General features: G+C 49.0%; 1 protein-coding gene across 2 annotated transcripts in view; it reads left to right on the forward strand.

The window, feature by feature from the left end:
- Positions 1-12,314, forward strand: part of COP1 (COP1 E3 ubiquitin ligase) — a 136,158-nt gene that overhangs the window by 73,311 nt on the left and 50,533 nt on the right. For both annotated transcript variants that reach the window (XM_070746704.1, XM_070746703.1), the window contains exon 15: positions 6,971-7,087. In XM_070746704.1, coding sequence (XP_070602805.1) covers positions 6,971-7,087 — 117 coding nt within the window. The remainder of the gene's footprint in view (positions 1-6,970; positions 7,088-12,314) is intronic.

Here is a 12,314-nt window from a genome sequence, read left to right on the forward strand (position 1 = left end):
GCGAACCTATGCAAAATTCCCCCTAGCCGCAGCCGAGAGATGTTGATCAATACTCAGCTGTGGATCTAGGAGGACACCCAGATTGCGGGCCCTATCTGAGGGGGTTAATGCCTGTTCTGCCTGACTGGGCTCAGGCAATGCGTAACAGTCCAAGGAAAAGAAATCAAACACACACGTGCTCTGCTAATCAGAAAACTTGTATTAGATAAACAAAAAAGGGTTACTCAGAAACAGTTCTTAGTGTCCAAAAACAATGAGAGTGCAAGGCTTACTTCAGCCGCATACAAAAACACAGGAAAAAACAAACAAAGACAACCTGGAATGAGCAAAGACGTTTCAGGAGTCCTTTTGAATCTTTGGAGCAAACAGCAAGTCCCAGAGTTTTCACCTCCCACTTGTCTGAAAAAGCTGGGTTGAAAACTCCAATGGCACGGAACAAATTCTTCAGAGCAGGAACCACAAAATAACAGATAAACAGCCAAAATTTGCGTTGGCCTTTGTTCCCTTTTATCCCTTTAGCCCTCATTAAGGGAACCACACCCAGCCCTCAGTATAAGAACCACACCCAGCCCAGGTGCTCCTATAATGACTTGTAATACTCCTTAAAGCGATCCCTTCATTGCATAGCTCTTCGGCTATGCAGATTGATATATTGATCTGCAGAAGAACCAAGGGACGAAAGACTGTTTGAGGGACTGCATGCCAAATCCTCTGGGCTGTCTGCTGAATTCTGCATACCAGTCTGCCACGTCTTCCTGGCTGTCTGCCACATCTTCCTGGCTGTTAGCCAGGTTTTCGCATTCACTTTGTGCCACGTCTCTCCCATCTGTGGGAGCAACGGCTGGCCCAGGCCCAAACACAACAATGCCCTCCCCCCCAATCAAAGACAGACAGTTGGTATAGTCCTTAGGAGGCATCACCCATAGCCACTCAGTCTTGTCAAGCTTGAGTTTGAGTCTGTTAAAAATTAAATATACTAGTCATAATTATGAATTTCTAAATTTTATATTTCAGAGCAAATTCAATACAACTTCTTTCTCAAATATGTGTTTAAGCTTTGTGTGTGAAAGTGTATTGCAGTCATAACAAAGTATCTCTTTAACTTACTTTTATAACCCACTTCCATTACAGTGATCTCTCGATTATCGCGAGGGTTCCGTTCCAAGACCCCTCGCGATAATCGTTTTTTCGTGATATATTGGTGCGGAAGTAAAAACACCATCTGCGCATGCGCACCCTTTTTTTCCATGGCCGGTGGAGCTGGGGAGCGACGAAAGTTCGGAAGCCGACAGGTTGCTTTCAATGTCGGCTGCCCCTGCCCCCCCAGCACCCGCTCGCCCACCGTTTGCCGTTTGCCCGCCTGCCCGGCCGGCCGCTCACTTACTCGCCGCTCTCCCGTTCGCTCGGCTGGCCGCTGCCCGGCTGGCCGCTGCCCGGCTGGGGAGGTGGATTCGCCGCCCCCACCAGCCCGATCTCTCTCCGGTGGCTGGGGAGGTGGATTCGCCGCCCCCACCAGCCCGATCTCTCTCCGGTGGCTGGGGAGGTGGATTCGCCGCCCCCACCAGCCCGATCTCTCTCCGGTGGCTGGGGAGGTGGATTCGCCGCCCCCACCAGCCCGATCTCTCTCCGGTGGCTGGGGAGGTGGATTCGCCGCCCCCACCAGCCCGATCTCCCTCCGGTGGCTGCCGCCCCCACCAGCCCGATCTGGGGAGGTGGATTCGCCGCTCCTCGCCGCCTTCGCCTCGCTTCGCCTCAGCTGCTGCCCGCTGCCTTCATCTCCCCAAACTCCTCCTTCCCTGCCAAAGCAGCCACCGCAGTCGAGCGCGTGAGTGATGCAGGGCAGCCCAATGCCGCCGGGAGGGGAATCCAAGCCGGTGGCTGGGGACGCGGATCCACTGCCCTCGCAGCCCGATCTCCCTCTGTGTGTGGGGGGGGGCGACGAACTGACGATCGGGGGCTGTCCGTCCCTGTTGGGTGGTGCAGGGCAGGCACAGGGAGGGAGGGAGAGAAAGGAAAGAGAGAGAAAGGGAGGGAGAGAAAATTGAATGAAGAAGGGAGAGAAAAAGAGTAAGAGGTAGAAAGGATAGAGAAAAAGGAAGAGAAAGGGAGAGAGAAGTGACTCTTGGTGATGACGTATGACGTCATCAGATGGGGAAAACCGTGGAGTATTTTTTAATTATTATTTTTTGAAAAATCACGATATAGCGTTTCGCGAAGATCGAGGTCGCGAAAATCGAGGGATCACTGTATTTCTGTTTTATGAATAATTATGGCATTGGAGCAGTCATTTTCTGAATGTTCAGTTCTCTACTTATACAATAACCGAAGCATCTTGCCATGTTTTCAAAATTTGAAATGTAAGCAGTGGGCAAAATAGTTGGAACTATAATTGAACAACCATTTTATGAATAGTAATTAAAAAGATAAATAAACTCGGATTTATATAAAATGGCTCTGACTATTATTTGTGCAGGAAAAGAACTTGATGTGTACCATATTGTAAAAAAAAATCTGATTGCTTTTGGAACTGATTGAAAAGGGTTTGGGAAAAAATTATCAGATTGTCTAATTTCTTTCTTTTTATCAGTTTAGATCAGGAAAGATCTCTAAGTTTCAAGTAAACATTAAACTAAACAAGTTTGAAGTTTGAAAGAAAACTTAATTCAAAAACATTGCTAGTGGGTAATATTTTCTGGAAGAATAAAACTCAAAACTATTAAGCAAAATTCAGCAGAAATTAAAAATAAGTTTCTTGTGCTTTGCATTTATGTTAAGGCAACATGTTGCTTTATTAAATTATATCCCAAGATAGTTTAGAATCTCTTGTGTTTGAGTGCTGTCTTTCTGCCCTGTCTCTCCGGAGTGCAGGGGATGTGGCTGGTTATGTCATGTCATTTATATATATTTTGTAAGAGGTCTTGCAGAACATTTGGAATTCCCATTAATCCATTGTGAAGTTTGCAAGAGATCCGCATATAAACATTGCTTCCTATTGCTATATTTCTATTTAGCAATGAAATAATAAAAGGAACAAAATATTTCATGTGAAATTACCAGAAACGCAATTGCAGCTTAATCATTATTATTATTATTATTATTATTATTATTATTATTATTATTATTATTATTGTTATTGTTATTTATTAGATTTGTATGCCGCCCCTCTCCGCAGACTCGGGGCGGCTCACAGCAGTGATAAAAACAATACAGTGATCCCTCGATCATCGCGAGGGTTCCGTTCCAGGACCCCACGCGACGATCGATTTTTAGCGAAGTAGCGGTGCGGAAGTAAAAACACCATCTGCTCATGCGCAGATGGTGTTTTTACTTCCACTGCCGCCCGCCCTTCGCCCGCCCACCCCGTTGCTCGCGCCTGGGGTGCGCGCGCGCTTGGGGACACCCCAGCTCCGCTTCCCAGCTGGGAAGCGGAGGTGGGGTGTCCCCAAGCGCGCGCGCTTTCCCCAGCAACGTGCGCGCGCGTGGGGACACCCTAGCTCCGCTTCCCAGCTGGGAAGCGGAGGTGGGGTGTCCCCAAGCGCGCGCGCTTTCCCCAGCAACGCGCGCGCGGTGGGGACACCCTAGCTCCGCTTCCCAGCTGGGAAGCGGAGGTGGGGTGTCCCCAAGCGCGCGCACTTTCCCCAGCAACGCGCGCGCGGTGGGGACACCCTAGCTCCGCTTCCCAGCTGGGAAGCGGAGGCGGGGTGTCCCCAAGCGCGCGCGCTTTCCCCAGCAACGCGCGCGTGCGTGGGGACACCCTAGCTCCGCTTCCCAGCTGGGAAGCGGAGGTGGGGTGTCCCCAAGCGCGCGCACTTTCCCCAGCAACGCGCGCGCGGTGGGGACACCCTAGCTCCGCTTCCCAGCTGGGAAGCGGAGGTGGGGTGTCCCCAAGCTCGCGCGCGCCGCCCGCCCACGCTGTTGCCAGCTCCGCTTCCCAGCTGGGAAGCGGCCCCAGCAACGCGCGCGCGGGTGGGGACACCCTAGCTCCGCTTCGAGGTGGGGTGTCTCCAAGCGCGCGCGCTTTCCCCAGCAACGCGCGCGCGGTGGGGACACCCTAGCTCCGCTTCCCAGCTGGGAAGCGGAGGTGGGGTGTCCCCAAGCTCGCGCGCGCTGCCCGCCCGCCCACGCTGTTGCCGGCTCCGCTTCCCAGCTGGGAAGCGGAGCTGGGGTTTCCCGCGCGCGTGCCGCCCGCCAGCCCACGCCGTTGCTCGCGCCGCCGCTGCGGTCTTACCGGGGCAAGAGGGGGAAGACCCAGGGAAGCCTCCGCCCGGCGGGGAAACTCCACCATCTACGCATGCGTGGAAGGGCACGCATGCGCAGATGGTGGAGTTTACTTCCGGGTTGAAAACTCGCGATATAGCCCTTTTGCGATGCTCGAGGACGCGAAACTCGAGGGATCACTGTATACAGTAACAAATCTAATATTAAAAGTCTAAAATAACAAATTTAATATTAAAAGTCTAAAAACCCCATTATTTAAAAAGCATACACACAAAGATACCATACATAAAAATACATAGGCAAGGGGAGATGTCTCAGTTCCCCCATGCCTGACGGCAGAGGTGGGTTTTAAGGAGTTTACGAAAGGCAAGGAGGGTGGGGGCAATCCTAATCTCCGGGGGAGTTGGTTCCAGAGGGTCGGGACCGCCACAGAGAAGGCTCTTCTCCTGGGTCCCGCCAGCCGACATTGCTTAGTCGACGGGACCCGGAGAAGGCCAACTCTGTGGGACCTAACCGGCCGCTGGGATTTGTGCGTCAGAAGGCGGTCTCGAATATATTCTGGTCTGGTGCCATAAAGGGCTTTATAGGTCATAACCAACACTTTGAATTGTGACCGGAAACTGATCGGCAACCAATGCAGACTGCGGGTATTGGTGTAACATGGGCATACCTAGGGAAGCCCATGATTGCTCTCGCAGCTGCATTCTGCACGATCTGAAGTTTCCAAACACTCTTCAAAGGTAGCCCCATGTAGAGAGCGTTACAGTAGTCGAACCTCGAGGTGATGAGGGCATGAGTGACTGTGAGCAGTGACTCCCGGTCCAAGTAGGGCCGCAACTGGTGCACCAGGTGAACCTGGGCAAATGCCCCCCTCGCCATAGCTGAAATATGTTTCTCTAATGTGAGCTGTGGATCGAGGAGGACGCCCAAGTGGCAGACCCTCTCTGAAGGGGTCAATGATTCCCCCCCCCCCCCCCCGGGGTGATGGACGGACAGATAGAATTGTCCTTGGGAGGCAAAACCCACAGCCACTCCATCGTATCAGGGTTGGTTTGAGTCTGTTGACACCCATCCAGACCCCAACAGCCTCCAGACACCGGCACATCACTTCCACTGCTTCGCTGACTGGACATGGGGTGGAGATGTACAGCTGGGTATCATCAGCGTACTGATGATACCTCACCCCATGGCCCTGGATGATCTCGCCCAGCGGTTTCATGTAGATATTAAACAGCAGGGGGGAGAGAACCGACCTCTGAGGCACCCCACAAGGGCGAAACCTAGAGGTCGACCTCTGCCCCCCCACTAACACCGGCTGCGATCGACCAGAGAGGTAGGAGGAGAACCACTGAAGAACAGTGCCTCCCACTCCCAACCCTTCCAGCCGACGTAGAAGTATACCATTGTCGATGGTATTGAAAGCCGCTGAGAGGTCAAGAAGCACCAGAACAGAGGATAAACCCCCGTCCCAGGCCCGCCAGAGATCATCCATCAACACGACCAAAGCAGTTTCCGTGCTGTAGCCGGGCCTGAATCCTGACTGTTGAGGGCCTAGATAATCGGCTTCTTCCAAGAACCGCTGGAGCTGGAGCACCACCACCTTCTCAACAACCTTCCCCATAAAGGAAAGGTTGGAGACTGGATGATAGTTGTTGAGAATGGCTGGTTCCAGGGAAGGCTTCTTGAGGAGTGGGCGCACAAGTGCCTCCTTGTAGGGAGCCTGAAAGGACCCCCTCCCCAAAGAAGCATTGATAATCCCCTGGGCCCAGCTCCGTGTCACCTCCCTGCTGGCCAAGACCAGCCAGGAGGGACACGGATCCAGTAAACAGGTGGCGGAACTCACAGCTCCAATGGCCTTGTCCACTTCATCAGGTGTCACCAGATCAAACTCTTCCCAGATAGATGGACAAGTACGGGCTCCAGTCACCTTGACTGACTCAATGTCAGTCGACTCTGTTATCCAATTGGAGTTGAGGTCCGCCCGGATCTGAGCGACTTTATCAGCGAAAAATATGTGAAAGTCCTCAGCACTGTTCTGCAAGGGCTCCCCAACTCCCCCCTGGTTAAGAAGGGAGCAGGTCACCCTAAACAGAGCGGTCGGGCCAGATTCCACTGATGCAATCAAGGCGGCCTGATACTCGCATCTTGCCGCCATGAGCACCACTTTGTAAGTCTTAATATGAGCTCTTACAAGTGTTCGATCGGATTCAGTCTTACTCTTCCTCCATCGCTTCTCTAGACGTCTCTTCTGGCGTTTCAACTCCCGGAGCTCCTCGTTGAACCATGGAGCTCTATGGTGTCTAGTGCCGTGGAGAGGTCGCAACGGCACAATCCGGTCAAGAGTCTCCGCTGCAGCCTTGTCCCAGGCCTCAGCAAGAGACTCTGCCGAACTGTGGATGAGTGCATCTGGAATAACCCCAAGCGCCATCTGAAAGCCCTCTGGGTCCATCAGGCGTCTGGGGCGGAACCACCTAGTTGGTTCCGCCTCCCTGCGGGGAAGGATTGGAGCCAGGAAGTCAAGCCGCAATAGAAAATGGTCTGACCATGACAAAGGCAACGCTTCTAAGCCCCTTAGTCTCAGACCATTACTCAATTGTTCAGAGAGGAATACCATGTCGGGTGCGTGCCCCCCCCTCGTGAATCGGACCCTGTACTACTTGAGTCAGGTCCACGGCTGTCATGGTGGCCATGAACTCCTGCGCTAGCCCAGAGGTTTCACCATTTTGCTTGTGTTTCTTTTATCTTTTCTTAGTGAAGCTGTGGTCAACCAACTTGGACAATTCTGTAGCAAGCATTGAGGCCAAAGCAAATGTGTGTTGTGTAAAATTCAGCCCTTCTTCCAGGTATCATCTTGCTTTCGGCTGTGCAGGTAGGTGAAAAAATTTGCTCTTTTTGTGTGGGACAAAATGAATAACATGAAAAATAGAATATGATTTTTTATATGTTCGTGTATAAGTGTTTTGGGATCTCTAGCCATTTAGCAATGGTTTATAATAATATAATGCCAATATACAGTCACGTATCTAGAATTAGTCATTTTTGAAATAGGGTGCCACTGACAATGCCGGAATTCTGCTTTCTATTGCTTCAAGTAAACGTTGGAGAAATGAGAATTTCAGTTCTCCATTGCTATCCTTTTGAAAAGAGTGTTAGAAGCTTTCCAGTGTTGTTAAGAAATGAATTGGGCAGCAGACCAAGAAATTTATAACCGAGGAAGCTATAGGCGCAACCCACATGTAATAAGTTAAATTGAACTACAAGAACTTGTAGGAGCTAGTCATTCTTAGAAAAGCTGATAGATATTTATCTGCAAATGTTGTATTTTGCCTTTATTTTTAGGACAAATTTTAGATAGATAGCATTCTGAAAATATAACTCAGTTTTACCCATTGAATTCTCAGAAGCTAAAGTAATTGCTTTCTGTCCAGGAGGCATCTTTTCAGGATCACAGGGCCAATAACTCTTTCACTTAAGATGAAGTTTTTGATTTAGTTACAAGGTTTACAAATGCCTAACTCCAAAGAACTCTGGATATTGGATAATAAAATATCAGAAAAATAAGAGGAAGAAATTATGTATAAAACTTTCCATTATTTTAAGTATTTCTTAGTAATATAGTTTACAACCTAAAGCATTTCTGGTCCAATGAAGTTATTTTTCTAACAAAAAGTGAGATAGAAATTATGTTTCTAAAAGTCAAAAGATGGTACATAAAAGCAAAATGAAACATATTCTTGGTACAGAAATTAATAGCAAAAATTATATGAGAAGTAGCAATGTAAAGAAATAGTAATCACCACTGAATATTGATGTTAAAATAAACTTGAATATATTTTTAAATAATTAATATCAAGTTTAAATTCTTGACAAATATTAAAAATTCAGTCACTATAAAACAAAAATAATTGGGAGCTAAATTTTAGTTATAAATCATTGCAGTCATAAGTTGGGACACCCACGGGAATGAATTTTTTGTCCATTTTCATTTAAATTGTTAACTGAATTTTATGTGAATCCATTCACATTATCTGAGTGAGCTTTTTGCTAGAAACTGACAAAAATGCAAACTGTGGATATATGACCACAAGATCATAAACGCAAACTTGCCTGATATGTGATCATGCTACCATGACATTTTATGAGCCATACGGCACCCCTTTTTGAGGCTGTTGAAATTCAAAGGACTACTAATGATTTAAAAAATCATTAAATGGCTGTTGAAATTCAAGGACTACTTTTGCCACATAATTATAAAGAAATAATGGAATTATAGTGTGAGATAAATGATAACAAATATACATTTGTCAGAGTTCGTTGCAAAAATCAAATCCAGAAAGCACACACAGGAAACTGATTCAGCAGGATTCATTTACTTCTCTTTATGAACAACATAGCACATGAAATAAATATACAATACCAACAGTAGGAGAAATAACAGTTTCAGTTCAGTTCAGAGAGCAGTTCTTGCTGAAAGACCCTAATTGGGATTAGATTTTCTGTCACTAAGCAAAATGTTCAATAGGCAAAATATCACATACCACGGTGCTTAGAGATTTCAGTTTTGATAGTCCTGATTGCAATAGCTAAACAAGGACCATATCATTATTAGATGACAACCTCCTATTTTTCCTGCCCTGTCATGCTTGCTTATGCATCAGTTCTTCTCTTCCCACCACCCCAATTTCTGCCCGTGTGAGCTAGCCTAACTTTACTGCAACCAACTCTTCTAGTAAAAGAACATTTTGCTTCAACTTAATGGAATCAGATTGGGACAGGTCTAACATTAAGCTAGCTGTAAGGTTTCCCTGCATGAAAAAGATTTCCTTCTCCACTTGCACTGCTACGGAGAGTCCAACATGGGTTATTCTTCAGCCTTGCTGGAAGGGACTGAGTTAAAAATTAGCATAAATAATTGGTCCAACCCCCTTTGCTGCCCTTCCCGGGTCAGTCTAAAAAACTCAGTCATAGTGAAGGGACACATGAGTTTTTTCTCCTAGGACTCTGTGTAGTCTTTTAGATTAGTTGATTAAATTTATTGCTTTTAAATGGTTTTTTCTCTTTCTTTACTTTACAGGTACATGGATTTCCACTTACTGTCGATGGATCGGGCCCCTGCTCTGAGGAGTATTGCCTGCAACGTTATTCCCAGGTCGGAGCCTCTTCCCTGCGCGGGTACTGCTCCTAGGACCGGGAGTCGCCAGAGGAAGGGGTCCCCGGCCTGCGTGGCCATACCCCGATCAGGGCGACCATCGTGGCTGACCGGATCGGCAGAGGAAGCAGCCAAACAGAGTCAGCTCACCCGAAATCTTGCTATTGCAGAGGGGAAGAAAGAGAGGAGATTACAAGCGACCCAACAATGAGGCATTCACGCCGGAAAGGTCGCGAATCGAACGGCCCCAATACAGCCGAGGAAGGCACAAGAGGAAAAGCCTCGGCAAAAGCCAGCATGGCAACTTACACTGGGCGCCGCCATTTTGTGTATCCTCTCAAGCCTTAACTTCTGCCCGCCATTTTGAAGGGCGTGATTGGCACCCCAGAGCACCATTAAGAGCCGAGCATAGCCCAGACATCCTGTTTCTTAACAGGAAAGGGCGGGGCGAGTATTACGACGGCCATTTTGGTGAGTCAGCTTGCCGAGAAATCATAGCTGCTAATTTCGGGGGGAATGTACTTTACAAAAACGATGGCTGAGGTCCCTCAACAAGGAACAACAGACCCCCCCTGCCACAAAGGCTAAAGAAAAAACACATTCCTCCAAGAGCAAATCCAAAGGTACACAATCCTCATCTGCTCTAAAAGAGGCAGAGAGACGGATAAAGGCATTGGAGGACCAGTTAGAAGCACAAAAACAGGCAACAGGGCCTCAACCTCACACAACAACAGTTCCAGGTCAGAATTTCGGGGCAATCATAAGTGCTACCCCCCCCCCCCGAGACTCCCGGAGGGGATGGGGGCGGCAACAGACAAGGACTGGTCACCGGATAGGTTTGGGGGCCCAACACAGGTGACAGAGGCACCAAGATCTGAATTTGCCATACCTTCTGCCTCGTGGCACATGGCACCACAACCACTGCCATCAGTCACCTTCACCCCAACGGCAGGAGGACTATGTTCCTCCCCTGATACCTGGCAACGCATACCCCCGGCCCTGCAGGACATGATTGCCTCTGCATTTTCGCATGGCATAGCAGCAGGGATCCAGCAGTATGCCACAACTGTTCCTCCCCCTACACCCCCTCAGCCTTCTCCATCTGTACATAGAAACATATGGGCAGCTCCAGCCCCTGCATCCCCGGCACATGACTCATTACAGGAGGAGGCTGGCTTTAGGGGCCCAGGATCAGAACCAGATGATGGTTTATCTGAAGATGAAGGTGCACCCCCAGAACCACCAACCTATGCAGGCCTCTTCAGGCCATCTATTTTTCGGGTTCTTCTTAATAAAGCAAGACTGGCAGTGGCCTTGGGCACACCTGACAAGTCTTCAGATCCAGCAACTGCCCCCCAGCCTGCTACCAGGGTGCTGACAGAGCCTCAAAAGGATGCAGACCTCATACCTGCTCCCCAGTTATTTGTGGACAATATTAAGAGGCCATGGCAACACCCAGCGGGAGCCCTAGGCCCAACAGCCTCAGAGCGAAAATTTTACGCTTTTGAACCAGAACTGGAGAACTTGCTTGAATTTCCAGCTATAGATGCTCCAATAGCGGCCCTGGTGTCCAATGCACTCGTTCCCTCTGAGATGGCGGACGGCTTGAAACCAGAGGACCGAAGGGCGGAGAACCTAATCAAGAAATCTCATCAAATGACGGCATGGGCCCTTAAAGCAGCTTCGGCGGCTTCATTTTTTAACAGGGCCTCAGTCTTGTGGCTCCAGGAGATGCTCATGAAATTAGGTCCGGAAGATGGGCGCCTGAGACAAGATTTAAACAAATTGTTGGCAGCTGCAGAATTCTCAGCTGATGCCACTCTCTCAGCATCACGTTTTTCTTCACGGGCCTTAGCATCAAATCAATCCTCTCGCCGATTACTCTGGTTCCGCTCATGGCAGGCGGACGCCAAATCCAAGTGGCGTCTGGCATCAGCACCATTTGACGGAACCAAACTGTTCGGTGAGTCTCTCGACAAGGTCCTCGTAGAGGACAAAGACAAAAAGAAAATCCTGCCCAGAACCTACAGACGTCAGGACAGGCGCACTATACCCTACTCCAGACGCCAACCCTTTCGGGCGGAACCTTCCTCCACCTCACCCCAGGTCGGAAGGTCATACGCACAGGGGTCCTTCTCCCAGCCCTCCTACAGAACTGATAGGAGTAACTTCGGGGACAGAAACAGACAGTTTCAACAAACCAGGAAGGCGTTCAGAGGCTCCAACAGGGGAGGCTATCGCAGAAACAAATGACTCCGTGCCCTCCTTCCCCATAGGAGGACGGCTACAACACTTCACCGCCTCCTGGGAGTCTATCTCTTCAGACACTTGGGCAATAAAAACAATAGCCAGAGGTCTCAGCATAGACTTTGTCCAGAAACCTCCACCCAGGTTTTTGCAGTGCCCGGTTCTTCACAACACTCACAAGCGCAATCTCCTACACCAAGAAATTTACCATCTATTGGAGATTGGTGCCATCGAGAGGGTCCCCACTCATCAAGAGGGACAGGGGTACTACTCCATCGTATTCATAGTACCCAAGGCCTCGGGGGGTTGCCGCCTCATACTCAATCTGAAACAATTGAACATTTACGTGAGATACTGCAGATTCAAAATGCATTCTTTAAAGACAATACTAGCAGCAATCCGTCAGCAGGACTGGCTGACATCAATAGACCTCAAAGAAGCATACCTGCATGTCCCAGTTCATCCGGATTACAGGAAATATCTTCGCTTTTGCTTCGAAAGCACTTCCAATACAAGGCCATGCCCTTTGGTCTATCCTCAGCTCCCAGAACATTCACAAAATTACTGGACATACTCACCACCGATCTCAGGACTCGTCCTTTATGCCTCATGGCGTATTTGGACGACATAATTATACTATCCAGCAGCCCCAACCGGGCACGACACGACCTGACAGAAGCCATCAGGACATTAGAATCTC

The sequence above is a fragment of the Erythrolamprus reginae genome, chromosome 3 (genome assembly GCF_031021105.1).
Source record: "Erythrolamprus reginae isolate rEryReg1 chromosome 3, rEryReg1.hap1, whole genome shotgun sequence".
Lineage (NCBI taxonomy): Eukaryota > Metazoa > Chordata > Lepidosauria > Squamata > Dipsadidae > Erythrolamprus > Erythrolamprus reginae.